General features: G+C 37.4%; 1 protein-coding gene across 1 annotated transcript in view; it reads left to right on the top strand.

The window, feature by feature from the left end:
- The window catches only part of CCDC173 (coiled-coil domain containing 173), a 33,949-nt gene that overhangs the window by 246 nt on the left and 12,283 nt on the right, over positions 1 to 21,420 (top strand). The window contains exons 2-6 of the mRNA XM_035008359.1: positions 26 to 169; positions 6,498 to 6,724; positions 9,998 to 10,171; positions 10,272 to 10,465; positions 18,776 to 18,932. Coding sequence (XP_034864250.1) covers positions 26 to 169; positions 6,498 to 6,724; positions 9,998 to 10,171; positions 10,272 to 10,465; positions 18,776 to 18,932 — 896 coding nt within the window. The remainder of the gene's footprint in view (positions 1 to 25; positions 170 to 6,497; positions 6,725 to 9,997; positions 10,172 to 10,271; positions 10,466 to 18,775; positions 18,933 to 21,420) is intronic.

The raw sequence follows: 21,420 nt of genomic DNA on the forward strand, positions 1-21,420 counted from the left end.
CGTCACTTCCCGCGGCGTTGCTAAGCAACTGAGCCGTTTGGCAAACACTCGGCCGGCTGGAGTCCTACTCGCCCAGCGTCGGGGTCGCCTTTCCAAGTCACAGAGGGCACCCCGTCAGAGATGCTGGTGCGGTTTGGTAGGCGCTGTGGACGGGCGAAGGAAGGCACAGGTGAGCTAAACTGGCCTATCGAGGCACAGGGATTGTTTCTGGCCTCCAGGCATAGGGTGAGAGGCGAGGGTGGCAAATGAGAGTTTTGGTTACTTTTTGAAAAGGGCTCCACCAACTCGAAAGCAGCCCCATGGGCATTGTTGGGCTCTGTGTAAATGGACAGTTTTGCCTTCAGGTAAATGGGTAGGTGGGGAAAAGTTTACACATATAGGAGCGGAGAAAAGGTAAGTCAGAGACTCCCACTTGACCAGTTGGTCTGATCCTCAAGCTGTGCAGTTGAGCTCCAAGAGTCTGGTGTTTGCTGAATTCCCTTAAGCTTTTGTTATTCATTGAGTGAATTGGTATATCTTTTGGAAATATCAGTGACCTCATTACAGTCTTGGCTGTGCTGTGAACCTACTGAGTGCTCTTAGGAAAGTCTCTAATGGAAATGTCTCAATTTCTTCATCTCTAGAGTGAAGGAGTGTAAAAAATAATGCTACTTAGGTATTGTAATCTAGATGACCTTTATAAAAATCTGATTTCTGAATAGAAGTAGCCTAGGGGGACATCTAAAGAACTCTTTAGCAATTCCAATGATTTTATTTTCTTAAGTCTGTAAATTCCCAATTAATGTTGTCATGGTGACCACTTGAACCTTGGGACTTTGGACTTTCTTCATGTCATTGCCTGAATTTCTGTAGCAGTAGAGCCTCTTTATGCCAGATGCAGGGTGAGGGCCAGCCATTGTCTCACCAGTGGACACTACTGGGTATTTCTGCAGTGAAGGGCCATAAGTAGCAGCAGAAGGTCCTGACTGGTTGGAGAGAGACAGTACCCATGTGACATGTATTGAAAAAACACAATTACTCTCACATACTCATTGTCTTATATACACAGTACTACAGTAAAAGACTTTGACTTATCTGATAGATGTTAAATAATGTTTTGTGTCATTCGGTGCAAAAGTTACCATCTGAGGGGTATCTGACTAGCTCAGTCGGTAGAGCATGTGACTCTTGATCTCCAGGTCGTGAGTGTGAGCCGCATATTGGGTGTGGAGATTACAAATAAATAAACTTAAAAAAAAGTTACCATCTGAGCCTCACTGCTAAATTATTATCTCCAGGGTGCCTGGGTGGCTCAGTCGTTAAGCAACTGCCTTCGGCTCAGGTCATGGTCCCAGGGTCCTGGGATCGAGTCCCACCATCAGGCTCCCTGCTCCGTGGGAAGCCTTCTTCTCCCTCTCCCACTCCCCTCTGCTTGTGTTCCCTCTCTCACTGTGTCTCTCTCTGTCAAATAAATAAATAAAATCTTTAAAAAAAAATAAAAAAATAAGTTATCTCCATTTAGAAGAGGGTGAAGTAGGAGAGGGGTTCAGATAGGTAGACCACTATCTGTAAAACAACTATCTAAAGATTTAGTGGGGTGACATCAGCCAGAAAGGTGGGATAAGAATCTCCAAAAGTCCTCCTCTCTAATAAATCAAAAAGAACACTGACAAAAAAATTGTCAGAACCAACTTTTGTTTGAGAACTCAGGAAGTTAACCAAAGGCTTGCAACAACCAGGAGTGTTTATCAGGAAAAATAGCTGAATCTTGGTAACAACAATAAGTTTTTTTGCATTTTAACTTGCTCTAATCCCATACTTTTCTCCTAGCCCCATGGAAGTCTAGAAAACCACTGCAACCACAGTGAAATCCAGTGGCTTAGTAACCTGTGAAGGGGGCAGAACAGGATTGGATCCTCCCCAAAGCCTCCCCGCCTTTTTTTAGATAACTGTTATTTGACCTGTCTCACAGTTCCCCTGGAAAATCCCACTCACAGGGCTTGATTTTATTTGACCTGACTCAGAGCTTACTGGGTATGTTTGTTAAAACGATCAGTAGCAACTTTTTTTTTTAAGATTTTATTTATTTATTTGACAGAGAGAGAGAGAGCAAGCAGGGGAAGTGGCAAGCAGAGAGAGAGGGAGAAGCAGGTTCCTGCTAAGCAAGGAGCCCAATGCAGGGCTCTATCCCAGGACCCTGGGATCATGACCTGGGCTGAAGGCAGCCGATTAACCAACTGAGCTACCCAGGCACCCCAACAACTTTAACATCACAGCTATCTGACATAGTGATAACTGTTGGGTATAAACAACAAACTAACCAAAAAACTTAAGAATACCTGGGAAATGAGATATCCATAAGGGGTAGAAGCTCCTTACTTATTCCTGGGAATCCAGAAGGACAAATGCATGCATAGTGCTATGCACATGCCCAGGAAATACCTGAGAATGAAGCTTTCACCTCTGGCTGAATTTGAGGCTCTCTGTGAGAAAAAAAAATAAAGGCTAAGACAGAGTTGTAAACTATCTGCCTGAGAGTCGAAGTCATGCTCCACCATTCACAGAGAGTTTCTTGGCAAAGTCTGGGAAACTTATTTAAGAAAATTAAATTTAAGGAAACTCTATCCAGTTATTAGCTGACAACTAAACTAACCAAGCTGAGATTCCAATAGCCACATACAACAAAGAATACAGACTTTACAGGCTTAGTTCAGGAAAATCACTAAACAAACAACAACAACAAAAACAAACAAACAAACAAAAACCCTGGGTGTGGGGGGAATCTAACATCTAGACTTGCCACATATTACTTAAAATGACAAGGCATGCAAAGAAATAAGAAAGTATGTCCCAAACAGGACAAAAGTTTTAATAGGAACTGTTCCTGAGGAAGCCAGATGTTAGACTTCCTAAACAATTTTCTTGTGTAAATTTATAGCCATTGTAAGTATGTTCAAAGAACTAAATGTCAAAGGAACTACAGGAAAATATTAAGAATGCCATCTCACAAAATAGACCATATCAATAAAGATACAGAAATTATAAACAGAAACTAAATAGAAATTTTGGAGTTGAAAAGCACAATATTTTAAATGAAAAATTCACTAAAGGGTCTCAATAGCAGATTTGAGCTTGCAGAAGAAAAATTCTATGAATTTGAACATATGTTGATTGAGAGTGTCCAGTCTAAGGGGTAGGTACAAAAAAAGAATGAATAAAAATGAGCAGAGCCTCAGAGAAATGTAGGACACCAACAAGTATAACCAACATGCATGCAGTTTGAGTCTTAGAAGGAGAAGAGGAGAGAAAGGGGTAGAAGAAAATATTTGAAGAAATAATGACTGTAAACTTCACAAATTTGATGAAAAACATTACATATTAAAGAGCTCATTGATCTTCTAAATAGAATAAACCCAACAGATCCAGAACCAGACATAGCTTGATCAAACTGTCAAAAGACAAAAGCAAGAGCAGAATATATATTCCTCTCAAATGCACATGGAACTTTTTTCAGGATAGACCATATGATAGGCCATAAAACAAGCCTTTATACATTTAAAAGGATAGAAATCATACAAAATATATTATCCAGACACAGTGGAATGACATTAGAAATCAATAATAGAAATTTGGGGAATTCACAAATATGAAGAAATTAAATGCTTTTAGATTTTAAAAAATGGGTCAAAGAAGAAACCATGCAAATCAAAACCACAGTAAATGGTGACTGTATGGTGACTAACATAACATAATAAAAAGATGGTGACTGTTAGAATGGCTATTATCAAAAAGATAAGAAATAACAAATGTTGGTGAGGATGTGGAGAAAAGGGAAGCCTTGTGCACTCTTGTTGGAAATGTAAATTGGTGCAGCCGTTATTGAAAACAGTATGGAGGTTCCTCAAAAAATTACAAATGGGGCGCCTGGGTGGTTCAGTTGTTAAGCGTCTGCCTTCAGCTCAGATCATGATCCCAGGGTCCTGGGATCAAGCCCCACATCGGGCTCCCTGCTCAGCGGGAAGCCTGCTTCTCCCTCTCACACTCCCCCTGCTTGTGTTCCCTCTCTCGCTGTCTCTCTCTCAGATAAATAAATAAAATCTTTTTAAAAATTACAAATAGAATTACCATATGATCCAGGAGTTCCACTTCTTGGTACTTACCCAAAGAAAATGAGGACACTAATTCAGAGAGATATCTGCACCTCCATGTGCATTGCAGTATTATTTATACAAGTCAGGATATGGAAACAACCTAAGTGTCTACTGATGGATGAATAGGTAAAGAAAATATGGTTTATATGTACAAAAATATTATTTAGACACAGAAAAGAATAAAATCTTGCCATTTGCAGTAACATGGACTTTGAGGGCAATAAATCAGACAGAGAAAGACAAATACTGTATGATGTCACTTATATATGAGAAACATAAAAAACAAACAAAAAACTCCACAACCCCCCCCCAAAAAACCAAGCTCATAGATAACAGAGAGCAGATTGGTGGTTGCCAGAGGCAGGAGGTGGGCAGTGGGAGAAATGAAGGAAGTCAAAAGGTACAAATTTGCAGTTATAAAATAAGTCCTGGAGATGTAATGTACAGCATGGTGACTATAGTTAATAATACCATATTGCATAATTGAAACTTGCTAAGGGAGTAGATCTTAAAAGTTGTCACAAGAAAAAGATATCAATATGCTTAACAATATGTTAATCAAAAGGTAGATGGTTTAACCTAGTAGCCTTTGTTTAGTTAGCCTTTAATTGTAAGTAGCACAAATCAAGTTGAGACAGTTTAGGCAAAACAAAGGAAATTTGTTACAAGGATGTATTTGTCAGGACTCTTTGGTTACAAGTGACTAATCGAACTCATAATAGTTAAAACAAAAGGGGACTATTTGGGCTCACATAGCTGGGAATTTAGATATAATTTGATCCAGGACCCTATTCTACTTCCCAGCTTTGTGTAGTAGCTTTATTGTGTAGGTGGATACTTGGTATGTGATAGGCAAGATGGTACCTATGGTTCTAAACTCACACTTTACTTTAGCAACCAATTTCTCAATCCCATCAACCTTAATTCAAACCCCAAGGAGACTCTAATTGATCCTGGCAGCTTTTCTCTCAGTATCTTTCTCTCTTTCTGAAGTCATGTGATTTCTTGCTCCTGCTTTTCTCTGTATGTCTGTTTCATTCCTCTTATAATAAAAATAGTAAACATAATAATAGCTAATATATATTGAGAACATACTGTGTGCCACACCCTATTCTAAATTTTTTACATATATAACAATTCTCACACCAACCACATAAAATAGGTCCTATTAATATCTCCATTTTGCAATTAAGGAATTAGAGAGTTAAATAATTTTGTCTAGATTTACATAGTTCATATGTGGTATGTTCATTTAGGATGCTTTTTAATTCATATATAGAATACCCAGCTCAATCATATTTAAAAATAAGGAAATTTATTTGCTCATGAAACAGGAACTCCAGGCTTCAGGTCTGATTGATTTGGCATCATAATGAGATCCTCATTGCCCCACGTTCCTCCTTTGTTTTTCTTTTGTGGTTCACAGTAATAGCTTCATTGTAAGGCTACTTCCTTTTGTGGCCATAGGATGGTTGCCTATCTGTTCTTCATGCTTCCTTGTTCATATCTAGTTTAAGAATCACTCTCAAATGTCTCTCCCAGAAGAACAAGAAAGAACTTTTCTAAAAGTCTCAAATAAATCTCTTTTCCTTTTGTTTTCTTATTACAGAAATAATTATTGGCAAAGGAGATGGAAGTATTCTTAAACTAATGAGGCCCACCCTGAGACTGTAGTTAGTTCTCCAAATTACATTGTTGCTACTCAATTAGGAAGGGGTTGAATAGAATCAATGATGATGTCTACAACTTCTAAAGATGAACATCCCCCAAATTATCCATTTATAGACTGCTACTTGGTCAATTTTGAAAAAAATGGGTTTTTTTTAAAAAAGATTTTTTATTTGACAGAGAGAGATCACAAGCGGGGGGGGGGGGGAGGGCGGGCAGAGGGAGAGGGAGAAGCAGGCTCCTGGTCGAGCAGGGAGCCTGATGCAGGGCTCGATCCCAGGACCCTGGGATCATGACCTGAGCCAAAGGCAGACGCTTAACTGACTGAGCCACCCAGGAGCCCCTGAAAAAAAAGTTTTAATAACAACATTTGTTTAAAACAACAATGTTTAATAACGATGTTTTAATAACCAGAAGGTATTATTGATCTCAACTTTAAAGATGTTGATACTGAGTCTCCAAAAAGTTAAATGACTTGCCTAAGTTTACAGAGTAAGGAAATGACCAAGGAAAGACTCAAATCTGTCTTTTGATGTCAAATTCTTATGTACTTTGCACTTAATCTCAGTGTTCTTAAAATAACAAGAATAAAATTATTATTTAAAACAATTTCCAGACATCATGACAATATAGAAATGTCTGAGGAAAAATATTTAAACTTTTGAAAGTCTTTAATATTCATTTTTAAAAATTTATTAGAAATAAAGAACTCTGAAGAAGATCAAGCTCTCTATCCACCTCTTCTACCTAGCAAGGTAGATCTCCAGCAGGTTACCATAATTCCACACAATGAGTGGAAAAGGATTCAAGATAGCCTTGACAGTTTGACAAGAGAAGCGGCATGTCTTCGTGCAGAAAGAAAGGCAAAGAAAGAAATGCATTTCCGGTCCCAAGAAGTGGTAAAGCATTGGACTAATACGTATGCAGTAAGTATTAATCACCCAGGAGTACACATGCACTGAAGACTGACTCTTTTTTCTTAGTACTCTTTTAGAAAGTATTTTTTACATGTAAAATCATAAAAAATACTTTGAAACACATTTTCAATAGCTTTATTTAGGAGAAGTGACATACAATAAAGTAGATATATTTAAAGTGTACAATTTGATGTTTTGACATATTTACACACCCCTGAAACCATTATAATTAAGATAATGAACATACTTATCACCCAAAGTTTCCTCATACTCAGTTTACTCCCTCTCATTCCTCCCACCCTTCTTCAGGCAACTGATCTGTTTTCTTTTTTTTCAAGATTTTATTTATTTATTTATTTATTTATTTTATTTTTAAGGTTTTATTTATTTGTGAGAGAGAGAATGAGAGAGAGCATGAGAGGGAAGAGGGTCAGAGGGAGAAGCAGACTCCCCACTGAGCAGGGAGCCCGATGTGGGACTCGATCCTGGGACTCCAGGATCGTGACCTGAGCCGAAGGCAGTCACTTAACCGACTGAGCCACCCAGGCGCCCCAAGATTTTATTTTTAAGTAATCTCTACACCCAATGTGGGCCTTGTACTCACAACCCCGAGATCAAAAGTTACATGCTCCATCAACTGAGCCAGCCAGGCAGTCTTGATCTCCTTTCTTTCTTTTTTTTTTTTTTTTCTTTAAGATTTATGTATTTATTTGAGAGAGAGAGAGAGTGTGCACCTGTGCACACACAAGCAGGGGGTGGGGCAGAGGGAGAATCTCAAGCAGACTCCCCGCTGAACACGGAGCTGAATGTGGGGCTCCATCTCACAACCCTGAGATCATGACTTGAGCTGAAATCTAGAGTCCATCACTTAACTGATTAAGCCACCCAGGTGCTCCTGCCCTCATCTGCTTTCTATTATAAATTTCATTCAACACAATTATTTTGAAATTCTTTCATGTTGATGTGTATATCAATTGTTCATTCATTTTTATTGCTGAGTAGTATTCCATTGTATGGACGTACCACACTTTATCTGTTCAATTGTTGATGATCTTAGCATCAACCAAATGTTGATACATGAGCTGTTTCCAGTTTTCGACTATTATAAATAAAGCTACATATGAATATTCATGTATAAGTCTATTTGTAGACATATGCTTTCACTTCTCCTGGGTAAATATCTGGGTAGAATGGCTGGATAATATTATGGTTGCATATTTAACTTTGTAAGAAACTTCCGAACTGTTTTTAAAAGTAGTTGTAATTTTACTTTCCGATAAGAAGTGTATAAGTGTTCTATTTTCTCCACATTCTTACCAAACTTGCTATGGTCAGTCTTTTTAATTATAGACATTTTAATAGGTATGAAGTAGTTTTAATTTGAATTATAGTTTTAATTTGAATTTCTCTAATTACAATGATGCTGAACATCTTTTTATGGACTTCTTTTTTTTTTTAAGATTTTATTTATTTACTTGATAGAGAGAGAGATCACAAGTAGGCAGACAGGCAGGAGGCAGGCAGAGGGAGAGGGAGAAGCAGGCTCCCTGCCAAGCACAGAGCCCAATGCGGGGCTTGATCCCAGGACATGGGGATTATGACCTGAGCCAAAGGCAGATGCCCAACCGACTGAGCCACCCAGGCGCCCCTTATTTTCTATTGTCTGTCTTCTTTGGTGAAGTGTTTATTCAAATCTTTTGCCCATGTTTAAATGGGGTTTGTTTTGGTATGCACCTAGGTGGCTCAGTTAGTTGAGCGTTTGACTCTTGGTTTCGCCTCAGGTCATTATCTCAGGGTCCTGGGATCAAGCCCCGAGTTGGGCTCCATGCTCAGCGGAGAGTCTGCTTGAGATCCTCTCTCTCTCTCTCTCTAAACTAAATCATTAAATCTTTAAAAAATAAATGGGGTTTGTTTTCTTATTTCTTATTATTGGGTTTAGGGAATTTTAAAAATATATTCTGAATACAGATCCTTTATTAGATATTTGATTCAAAAATATTTTCTCCCAGCTGTGGGAAGGGACACAGAAACTTGTAGTACCTTGCTTTAGGAACAGTGTTCATAATTTATTCTTTTTTCTAGAAGAGGGAAAAATATGACATACCATATATTACAAATATTACATATATATTACATATATCATATATTACATATATTACATTCTGAAAAATGCAAAACTACAGGAAAGAAAACAGATCAGTGGTTGCCAGGGCCTGCAGATGGGGGGAGTGGTTGGTGTAACAGGGCAAGAGGGTATTTTGGGGGGAGATGGAACTGTTCTATGAGTGACGACTGTGCATTTGTAAAACTACACTAAAAGGGGTATGTAAATTATACTCTAAAAAACTTGATTTTAGGGAAGTACCTTGTCCATAAAGGGATGGGGGAGTGGAATATACTATATATACACACAGAAGTAGCACACTGTACATAATACTTTATATCTCCATGGATGTTAAAATATAAGAAGAAATATAGTAAATGTGGTAGAAATGTAGTCGTAAAAACTGTTTTATAGGCACAGAGATTGACAAAATAATCAGAAGAGAGAGCCTAGAAACACTCACATGTTATATATGGGAACTTGACATGACAAATGTCCGTCAAGTCAGAAGGGAAAGGATTGGGTATTCTATAACTAATACTGAGGTAATTGGCATATGGAAAGATGAAATTATATCCTTATGGTATAGAATATACAAAAATGAATTTCAGCTGGATGAAAGACCCAGATGTGAAAACTAAAATAGTAAAAATTTAAAATATAGGATATCTTCAGGATTTTAGGGTAAAGTAAGGTTTTCTTAAGACATAGAAAGTATGACCTGTAGAGGAGAAGAGAGACTTCATCTGACATGATACATTGGATAGATTCCTCATAGGTGTAGAAGAGCATATAAACATGCTACTGTTGATTTTTTTAAAGGAATAAAAATAGTAATATATATATTTATATAAATATGGAAAGGAACTTTGGAAGCAAATATAAGAAACTGATAATAGTGGTTATCTTTGAGATTGCTGATGGAAGTTAGGATTAGAGGGAGAGCTTCCCTGTATACCTTTACAATATTTTGGAGTTTTGAACCATGTAAACATGTTACCTACCCAAAAATTCAATTAAATTATTAGCTTATAAGTGTAACATATTTTATTTATTGATATATACAACTACAATAAAAACTCATAATGAAAGCTCAAATTATTTCATATGTAATGTTAAATTTTGTGAAATTAAGTTGAAAAGCAAAAACAGAAGACTGATTTTTTTCTTTTTTTTAGGGGATGAAAGAACAGAAACTCGAAGCCAAAAAGAAGCGTGATGAAGAAATAGAGGCAGAAAGACAAATTCTTGATATAGAGGAAGAAATACACAAACAAGGAGAAAGAAAAAAGGCTATTGAATTTGCAAAGCAATATCAATTTTACCAGACAGAAAGAGTGAAACACTTTCATGTACTACTTGGGTTTTCTTGTATTTTTCTGTATATTTAACGTATCTATACATAATAGACTTTATTTTCTTAAAATGCCACAATTTTTTTTTTTTTTGTAGTCAGGACTTCTTCTTAGTAGAGTTATGAAAGAACGTGATGCACAGATTGAATTCCAAAAGAAAAAAATAAAATCAGATAAAAAATGGGAAGAACAATTGAAACTCAGCATTGAAAAAGCTTTTAAAGAAGAACAAGAAAGAGCAGAAAAACGACGCAGAGATAGAATGGCTCTTGCCAATGATCATTTAAAACAGTATGTATATATAAATTACCTTTTATTGTATCTTATTTTTCTCACAAAAGCTTTTTTTTCAGATTATAAAAGTAATACATGCTGAAATACCTAGTAAGTAGAAAAAATACGAAGAATGGTTAAAAGTCTCTATTACTCTCTTACCCAGAGATAATATATTAATTACTATTGTCACAATAATGCTGCATAACAAACAACCACACAATCTAGTGTCATTCAACAATAAACATTTATTTCTCATGCCTCCGTGGGTTGGTTGGGCCTGGCTGTACAGCTTTTCTTCACACTACAGAACTGGTTGGGTTTGCTGGTTGCTGTGGGGAGGGCTCTGATCTGCTCCATGTGTATTCATTTTTAAGATCCAGGATGAAGGGACAGCAGCCACGTGGGGAAACTTTTCTCATGGTATTGACAGAGATGCAAGAGAATGAGCCCAAGCTTACAAGAATATGGCTAAACTCAAAGGCAAAAGTCAAGGAAGTGCACTTGATCTACCATAAGTCTAAAACAAATCATATGACCAAGTCTAACAACCGTGGAACAGAGAAACGGACTCCCATGGAAGTGGGAAGTGAGAGAGTGAATCTTTTTGAGCAATAATCTAATCTACCACAATAATCTGTTATTGTTTTGACATATTGGTATATAGCCATATGGACATTTTTTGGTGGTGGTGGATGGGGTCAGAGTCATTGAGCTATAATTTACATTTACTAATAAAATTCACCTTTTAAAAAGCATATAGCTATATAACTACCCCTAAATCAAGATATAGAATCCTTCCATCATCCCAAAATTTCCCTCATGCCCCTTTGCACTAAGTTATATTCTTCACCCTCAGGCCCTGGCAATCATTGAGCCACTGATACAGACTTTTTTTCTAAGCATATATACTCATATTTTATAAAATGAAATTGGATCAATAGTGTCATTGTATATTTTTTCACTTACCAGTGTATCATGAGCTTTTGCTATATCAGTAAATAGAAATCAAACCTGAACTTTTGTTAAGAAGTAGCTACTATAGGGGCGCCTGGGTAGCTCAGTTGGTTAAGCGACTGCCTTCGGCTCAGGTCATGATCCTGGAGTCCCAGGATCGAGTTCCGCATCAGGCTCCCTGCTCGGCAGGGAGTCTGCTTCTCCCTCTGACCCTCCCCCCTCTCCTGCTCTCTCTCTCTCATTCTCTCTCTCAAATAAATAAATAAATAAAATCTTTAAAAAAAAAGTAGCTACTATATATATCAGGAGAGGGGATTATATTTGTGTATAATTTTACTTACTTTTCTAAATAGCTGATACATGCAAATAGGAAAAGGCACAAAGGGGATTCAGTAAAAAGTCTCTTCCTCATCTACAGGCCACCTTGTTTTTCCAATGTGAGACTTACCAGTTTCTTTTCTTTTTTTTTTTTAAGATTTTATTTATTTATTTTGAGAGAGAGAGAATGAGAGAGAACACATGAAAGGGAATAGGGTCAGAGGGCAAATCAGACTCCCCGCCGAGCAGGGAGCCCAGTGCGGGACTCGATCCAGGGACTCCAGGATCATGACCTGAGCCAAAGGCAGTCGCTTAACCAACTGAGCCACCCAGGTGCCCGAGACTTACCAGTTTCTTTACATTGTAGTTTAAATGTGCATAGATTGTGTAAATGTATCAAAACATTTTAAACAATATTATACTTTTAAAGAAAAAAATTATTTTTGTACTTAAACATATCATTAATATATAATCATTATAGAATTACAAAATACAATAAAACAAAATGAAAATTAAAATCACAAGAAACTCTGTGTTCCAAAGTAGGTACTGTTAACATTTGGGCATATATTTGTCTACTTTTCAAAGTTATTTTTTTTAATTTTGCAACTAATAAATGAATATATACTTGTTAAAATTCAATACAGCAAAATTTGGAATAAAATTGAAAAGCCCATCTTCATATCCACCCTTTTCAATGTCTCTTTAAGTCCCATTTTTCTCTTCACAAATAGCCATTATTAATAGTTTTGTGACTACCCCTTCAGAATGTTTTATTACTATTACTAATATCTGTAGACAGGGCATATTTAACTGTGTATATATCTTTAACAATGAATGTTTTACAGTGTATTTTTCTGTAAAAATACATTCATTTGTTCACTCAACAATATACCTTGAATATCTTTTTTGCCAGATTATATGGATCTGTCACATCTTTTACAATAATCATATTGTACACTAAGGATATACCATTATTTATTTAACTATGTTATTATTGAGGGAAGTTTGGATTTTTCCCTCCTCCATTTCTAACAATGCTGTAGTGAACATCCCTGACCATATATATTTTGTAACTTTTGTGCAAAGATGTAGTTATGTAGGGTAGATTTCTTGAACTGAGCTTGGATTTTACATGTGAAGAGATACTGCAAAATTGCCCTCTGAGAAGGTTTTAAGTGTGTAATCATCAATTATATCTGATACCCTTTTCTTTATGTTATAATCAGTTCTGGGAAGTACTGTTTTTAGAATTTAAAGGACCAAAAAATAGTATCTTTTAATTTACATTTCTCCTAATTTCTAGTGAGGCAGGTTATTTTTTCATGTTTAAATATTCATCTGTTTTGGTTTTTATCATAAATTGGTTACTCCATTGTTTCCTGTGTAGGTTGTTTTGTATTGATATGTATGTTTGTGATTGATTAAAAACTGATTAATAAGCAGTTTTTATATATGTTGGATATTATAGCCTTTATTAGACATATTGCAGATTTTTGTCATCTTTTCTAAATGGTGTTAGTATTTTCTTTTTAAAGATTTTATTCTTAAGGGGCGCCTGGGTGGCTCAGTCTGCCTTCGGCTTGGGTTGTGATCCCAGGGTCCTGGGATTGAGCCCTGCATCGGGCTCCCTGCTCGGCGGGAAGCCTGCTTCTCCCTCTCCCACTCCCCCTACTTGTGTTCCCTCTCTCGCTATGTCTCTGTCAAATAAATAAATAAAATCTTAAAAAAAAAAAAAAAGATTTTATTTTTAAGTAATCTCTGTACCCAACATGGGGCTCGAACATACAACCCTGAGATTGAAAGTCACATGCTCTACCAACTGAGCCAGCCAGTCATCCCTGAATGGTTTTAGTATGTAGAAGATACTAATTTTTATGTGCTTAAATCTGTCTTTTTGTTATTATGGTTTTGAGTTTTGTATATATATATTTACTTCTCATAGTCACAAATGTCTGAGTGACATAGATATCAATTCTCAGGACACATGTGTTGCCATATTGTGTAGTCTTCATTTCTTGTAATCCTTAGTAAAAAGAGAAGGGAAACCTCTGGATTTATTGTAATTTTTTCTTTGTCAGTGTAGAGACCCAAGGATTTATGCAAGTTAGGGACAGAGCCATTGGCAGAGGGAGGCAAATATTTGACCAGTGTACCACGTTTGAGAAATCTCTCTTCTGTTGGCTGTTGTGGCTCTGAGATAGTTATAGGTAGCAGATTGATCTCCAGGAAATTGCCTGGCAAGTGCTAACACCTTCACAAGCCATCCACCTACCTATAACCTTTGCATGTAGATTGTGATCAGGCCACAGGATCCCCTTTCCTTGTGGTCTTTCCATGTGCTGCTTAGAGGTTCCAGCAGGTCTAAGGTTTGTTTGAGTTGTTTCTTTGGCTTATCTTCAGTGTAGTCTAGGAGATGTTGATCGGGCTCTGAGGTCAGCTTAAATTCCTTTCCTTTTCATGGTGGGCTCTGTCTTTGTGAATGATGGCCAAGTATTACTTAACCTGATTGTACTCTCAAGTGCCCGTATTTGCTGAAATTTCTTGAAAATTCAAGTATAAGTTAAGACTTTGCTTTATTTCATTTCTAGTAGTGATATAAAATTTCTTCCATTCTCAGGAAGGGAAGGATATTTGACATGTGGGCTTGGGTTGCCAATTTGCAAATTTCCAGAAGTCCTCCATCTTAAATTTATTAGGAAACATTCAATTCTGTAATTGAAGACAACAAAGGAAAATGTAAATCTATTATTATAAATTTTTTTAGGCATATGAATTTACAGAACTATCACCAAGTAGTATTCTGTTGGATGTTGATTCATGTGTCAGTTTTATACAATTCAGAATGCGTGTCACTTAATATACTGTAGGAATGGTAATGAGCCCACAAAAAGCCTCTTTAAGTCAACAATAGAACTGGAATACTAACACTGGTATTAACCTGAATAGATACAGAGGACCATGTGGTAGAAAAGAGAGGAGGAGAGTTTCCCCCCACTTTCTTGAATAGTAAGAGTCTATTCAGGGGCACCTGGCTAGCTCAGTTGGTAGAGCACACAACTCTTGATCTCAGGGTTGTGAGTTTGAGACCCATGTTGGGTGTGGAGCCCTATTTAAAACTAAAAAGAAAAAAATTTAAAATAAGGGTCTATTGAGGGGAAAATTTTTAAGATAGGCTATTTATTCATTCATTAGCAAATTCATTTATCCAATCATCCATTCATTGTTATAAACATTTATTGGACAATTTCCATTTGCCAGCCACTATTCTAGTAACTGAAAATGTGAAAATGAATACAATTGTTTTTTTTATGTAAGAAGTTCACAATCTGGGGAGGAGGTTATAAATATGGAACAAATAATTAGGGTATAAGAGTAGATATTTTGGCAAATACATATACAGAATGTATAGAAGCATATAAAATGGACATCTGATCTTGTCTAGAGAAGGGGCTAATTTTTAGAAAAGATCAGTTCTAGCCAAAGTATGAAAACTGAGCAGGAATAAGTCATGCAAATAGTGGGGATGTAGAATTATTTTAAGCAGAGGAAATAGCAGGGGTGAAGGCCCAGAAGTAAGTTAGAGTATGGTGGATTTGGGTAACTACAAGTAGTCAAGATGACTATAGTAAGAGGCCTAAGAGAGCAGTGTTAAAGAGATTGGGGAGAGGCAAGGGCCAAGTCATGATGTGCCATGTATCTAAGATGTGCCAAAATTTGGAATGACTTTCCACTTTGAGAAAAGACCGTATTTTAATTCTTTTAATCACAAAGAAGTGGAAATTAGAGGATACCAAGAGGCAACACTCTTTTGCATGCCCTGGTAATTGTATTACCAAGTGCTATTCAGGTATTACCTGGTGGTGATTTAAAATATGTCCACACATTCTTTGATACTCCTCCCTTCAGAGGGTGGAATCTAATTCCTCCCTCCCTTGAGTGCTGGCTATACAGAGTAACTCATTTCCAGCGAAGAGAATGAGTAGAAGTTATGATGTGTAACATCCCGAGAGAGATTAGGATATAAAAGGCATTGTGGCTTCCTTCTTGCTATCTTGATCACTCATTCCTGAGGATGCCATGGCGTAAGGACACTCAGGCAGCTCTATGTAGAGGTGCATGTGGCAAGGAGCTGAGGCTTCCTACCAAGAGATATGTAAAAATGGGTTCTCCAGCCTCAGTCAAGCCTTCAGATGTCTACTACTCCACCTAACATCTTGACCGCAACCTCTGGAGAACCACCCAGCTAAGCTACTCTCAGATTCCTGAGTCTCAGAAATGGTGTGAAATAATAAATGTTTATTATTTTAATCCATTAAATTCAGGGGTAATTACTCAGCAATGGATAACTAAAACACACTGTACAGCTGCTGGCCCTGTGCCTGAAAGTGAGATTTCACACATTTTTAAAACAATCTCTAGGCTGCAGACCTGGGCAGTCTATTCCATTGTTGGGCTTTCAGCAGTATAAGAATCTGCCTGTGGCTCACAGCCCAGTGGGCATAATGAGGATGGTGCAAATGAAGGCCTCTAGTCTAGTCACACCAAAAATCCCCAAATGGAGGGATTTTGAGAATCTTAAGAATCTTAAACATAATTATTGAAAAGAAATTTAACAGTATCTGTAGATTATTATACTGCATATAATTCTATTTCCTTCTATTGATAGGGAAGCATTTCTCCGGAAAGGGGCCAATAGACCTTGCTTAAGAAGAGCTCACTTAGTTACTGTTAATCTCATCAGCTTCTCAGAAGGAAAAATCATCGTAGGATAGTTTGCATCACTTCCCCCTGGATAAGATCATCTAGCGAAAAAGCAGAGAGAGAGATGAGGGCTTAAGTGATCTTCATCCATTCTAACGATTAAAAAACCATCTTAAATCTAATAACTTCCACATTTTTAACTCTAGTTCAGACCACTCCTTTGAGTCCCAGCTTCACACATCCAACTGCCTTTAAAACATCTCCATTTGGAAGTCTCATAGATATAAAAAGTCTAAAATGTGTAATATGAAATAAAATTTTGATTCTCCACCCTCACAGTGGACTTTCTACTGGCATCCTTATCCACTCAGTTGTTCAAATCAGAAACCTAGGAATACACCTCAATTCTTCATGTTCCTTTATTTTCCACAACAAATCTTATCAGCAATTGATGTTGGATTTTTTTTCCAAAATGAATCTTAAAATTACTGCTGTCATCTTAGTCCAGGCCACCTTCATGTCCCATGGATTATTGCATCAACCCCTTAACTGGCCTCCTGTTCTCTCTTCCTAAGTCCTTTTCCTTTCATCATCCAGAGAGATTTTATTAAAATAAAAATTGATCATTTTATTCTCCCACCTAAAACTTTTCAGTGGCATTCCGTTCATTTAAAAGAAAATGGAAATGACCATCTCCCGCAAAGCCTTGTGTGATCTGGCCTCATCTCGTCAACCTCCTTTCCTACCACTCCTTCCCTTCACTTATTCTACTTCTATCATACCGATCTCCCAGGCCTTAAGCACCTGTCAAACCTTTGCTTGCCTCAGGGCCTTCTCATAGGTTTTTCCCACTGGCTGGAATTTTGTTCTTCCATTCTTCATCAGGTGGGTTTCTCACCAGTTCAAAGAATCTTCTTCTAAGAATTCTAACAAATACAGAGTAAAAATTTTTTTGAAAATCTAGTATTTTTAGGGCAATCATAAACCTGGTTTAGCTGTAGCGGTGCCTGGGTGGCTCAGTCATTAGGCATCTGCCTTCGGCTCAGGTCATGATCCCGGGGTCCTGGGATGGAGCCCCGCATCGGGCTCCCTGCTCAGCGGGAAGCCTGCTTCTCCCTCTCCCACTCCCCCTGCTTGTGTTTCCTCTCTCGCTGTGTCTCTGTCAAATAAATAAAATCTTTAAAAAATAAAACGAGACCTACAAATAAATAAATAAATAAATAAAATCTTTTAAAAAAAAACAAAACCTGGTTTAGCTGTAGCCGTCGGTGACTTTTTTCTTAGCTCCTCCCAAAGAAAGTGACTGCGGCTCTGAAGCTGCTTACTCTGTACAGATGTATCAGCTGGGGATCTCCTGTCGTGCACTGGCTTCCTGATACCACATGCACTTACCGGCTCACCTGTGTGCTCCTCCATGGCACTAGGGAAGGGGATTTCCCCCTCTGCAGCTGAGCGATGAGACTCCAAGAAAAAATTCTTTTGGATTGGGTGCATATGAAAGAAAGGCTTATTCCTCAGTCTTTTTTTAATGTAAGTGTGTTGTTGATCTACCCTGTGTCTACCTGTTCAGGAAGGAAAAAAATTAGAGACAGCAGATAGAGAATGGCAGGGGAGCAGCCTGCACACTTGACTGGCCGACAAGGATGCACGGGCAAGTAGGCATCTCAGGCTGAGCTGCCTTGCTAGTACACAGAGGCTTGATTGCCAGTGAGGGCACTCAGAGTTTGCATTAAAGTACTGATGGTGGAAGCTCATGGTAGTGATGGTGACGGAGCTGGGAAGGTGGGTTGAAGAGGTAGAGCTGGAGCTAGATCTCCCAGATCACAGCCCTGCAGTAAGGAGGGTGCTCAAGGATCTCTGAAGAACTCACAAGTAAGCCCTGCATGGCTTACCACACAGAAGGCATCAATAGCTACTGAATGTTGGCTAGACGAAGAATGACAGCCAAGGTGGCTAGCCCATTTCCTAAGAGGCTAGACCCGTAGTGCTGAAATTGAGAAACACTAAGGATTAAGGACTTCTCTGTAAAATAATGTCACCATCCCACTATACTGTCATTCAGTTACCTAGTTCTTTCTAAAGGAAAGGAACATTTGAATCTGGTATAGGACTTAATTTTGATCAGGAATGAAACAAATTTTGGAGAAAGGAAAATATTGGCAATTCTGGGCTAACCAAAATTAGATTTGGCTTTAATTACTGCTTTTTATATATCTGTTCTTGTCACCAAAGAAATTCACAAATTTCCCCACAGCTTCAAATCATCCCAGGTAAGAATCTAATTCATTTCTTCAAAATATAACCCATTTTTCTGCTTTGCTCTCAATTTTAGTTATGTTTTTACTTTAGAATCAAGGAACATAAAGAGGAAGAAGAAAGAAGGAGAGAACATGAAGAAAAGGATGCTAAGGAAATAAAGCGACAAAATGCATTATATGAAATAGAAATGAGGAAAAAACTAGAAAAGAAAAAAGAAGAGATAAATGAAAGCAGAAGACTGTTTTTTGTAAGTTAAATATACAGCATTTATTCAAAAAATGTATAAGTCCAGGGGCACCTGGGTGGCTCAGTTGGTTAAGCGTCTGCCTTCAGCTCAGGTCATGATCCCAGGGTCCTGGGACTGCGTCTCACATCAGGCTCTCTGCTAAGCGGGGCGCCTGCTTCTCCTTCTCCCTCTGCTGCTCTGCCTACTTGTGATCTCTCTCTCTCTCTGTCAAATAAATAAATAAAATCTTTAAAAATATGTATAAAGTCCAATGCATGACTTTTAATATATTTTTTAGAAATAATTGTGGAGTAGAAAACAAGTTGTCATTAGTTGGGTTTCTAAGTGTACTTTTGGGGGAGCTGCATTTGCTATGGATTTATGTGGATGTGTTCTCATGCATGAACAAGAAAGAAAAGGATGAGACTTTTTTTTCAAGTAAATACATTTTCATATCTTTTTTTTTTAAGATTTTATTTATTTATTAGAGAGCACAAGCAGGGTGAGGGGCAGAGGGAGAAGCAGACTCCCCACTGAGCAGGGAGCCCGATGCAGGGCTTGATCCCAAGACTGCAGGATCATGACCTGAACCGAAGGTAGATGCTTAACCGACTGAGCCACCCAGGCGCCCCACATCTTCTTATCCTTTAAATGAGAGTTGTGAGGAATGAATTGGGTGATGTGTGTTCCCTGTCTGCTGCACTGTTAATAAGTGCTCAATAAATGTAATAGTTATTTTGTGCCTATTGCAACTCACTTTATTTTGTAATTTTTACATTCTTTTCTTTAAAATTAGTTTTTATTCTTAAGTAATACATGCACAAAATTTAAACATCAAACACCACCAAAAGGCTTAAAAGAAGAGTAGCAGTTCTTTGCTTTACCCCTTCTGCTTCAGGGAGACAGCCACTTCCAGGTTCTTTTAGTTGTTTGTTCTGATATAAAACTATATTCTAAATTATCTGCATATTTTAAAAATATATTAAGTTCTAAAGATATGTGTCTTGACTTATCAGTTTTAGACATTGTCCCTCTGGCCTGGTAGTTGAGGATTTAGCTCTTTTCTAATGCTGTCCCCTTCCCCTGAAATAATCATGCCATAATTTTAGCTAAATCATTATTATTATATAAATATTGTTCTCTGAAGAGCCAAGTAATATACCATGATTATATTTCTTTGCTTGCATAAATGTTTTTCTGTGATTAAAATAATTGTGTGTTTGCTTTGATGACTATATACCTTAGTTTTTTCCCATATGTTCTCTAAGTTGTCAAATGTATATTGATACTAGTTTTCAAATATTCATCTAAGTAATATTAAATTATCTATGTTCTTGATTTTCTTAGAGCTCCCCCATGCAAGTCCTCCATCCTTCTCTGGGCCTCCTGCCCAGCTGTCATTCTGGGACTTCCCTGGGTCACTTTCCTGGGCTGCAGCTCCCATTTCCCCTGAATCCCATGCCTTCCTTCTTCTTAGCTTACTTCCTCATCTTACTGAAATACGTCTTCAAGTAACTTCCTAAGAAAGGGTATACAGATCAATTTTTAAAATTCTTACTTGAAAAGGTTGTCATTTAAAGTCATATTTGCTTTATGGTTTGACTGGATATAGAATTCTCGTTCAGAATTCAGAATTTTGTATTCATGGTTTCATGATCATCTGACTTCCAGTATTGCTGTTGAGAAGTATGATGCCATTTAGGTTTTTCAGCCTATTTATGTGATCTGTTGTATTTTCTTTTTCTCTCTCTTTCTGAAAGATTTCTGGGTCATTTTTATTTCACAGGGACATACTTTGATATAGTTGTTTTTTATTATTTTGCTGAGCATTCAGTTGATGCTTTCAATCTGGAAACATATATTCCTTTCATCCTGGAAATTCTTCTTATTTTATTTCTTGTATAATCTTCCATTTTGTCTCTTCTGTTCTAGAACCCCTCTGATACACATTGGACTTTCTGAATTGATGCTGTAATTAAAAAAACAACAACAACAAACTTTTCTCATTTTTTTAGTTAGGGTAAGGCTCAAAGGTAATAGTACCTTAAATAAATTAAAACTTTGAAGTGCAGAGTAGTCATTCCATGGCTAATATGGCAACTCCAGAATCAACAGTCTGAAATGGCTTCTCTTTTTTTGCTTTGCTATTCTTGGAACATAGATGGCTTCTGTCCTCAAAGTTGCCCCATGGCCCTGAATGGCTGCTGGAGCTCTTGCCCTCATATCCACATTCTAGGCAGCAAGAAGGACAAAAAAAGAATGCCCAACTATCTGTTCTCCTTTTAAGGAACATTTCCAGAAGTTTCACTTAACGATTTCCACTAAATCTCATTGGTCACAATTAGACACACTTAGCTGAAAAGAAAGCTTGGAAATAGTCTTTTTAGATGAGCATGTTGCCACTCTAAAGAAAATGTGGGTCCTGCTACTAATGCAAAAAAAGAAGAAAGAATCTTGGGTAGGCAGTTAATTGTTCCTGCCCTTTTTGGGTTTTGTTTGACTCTGAGAG

Source organism: Mirounga leonina, unplaced genomic scaffold (assembly GCF_011800145.1).
Source record: "Mirounga leonina isolate KUSES-001 unplaced genomic scaffold, KU_Mleo_1.0 Mir_151, whole genome shotgun sequence".
Classification (NCBI taxonomy): Eukaryota; Metazoa; Chordata; class Mammalia; order Carnivora; family Phocidae; genus Mirounga; species Mirounga leonina.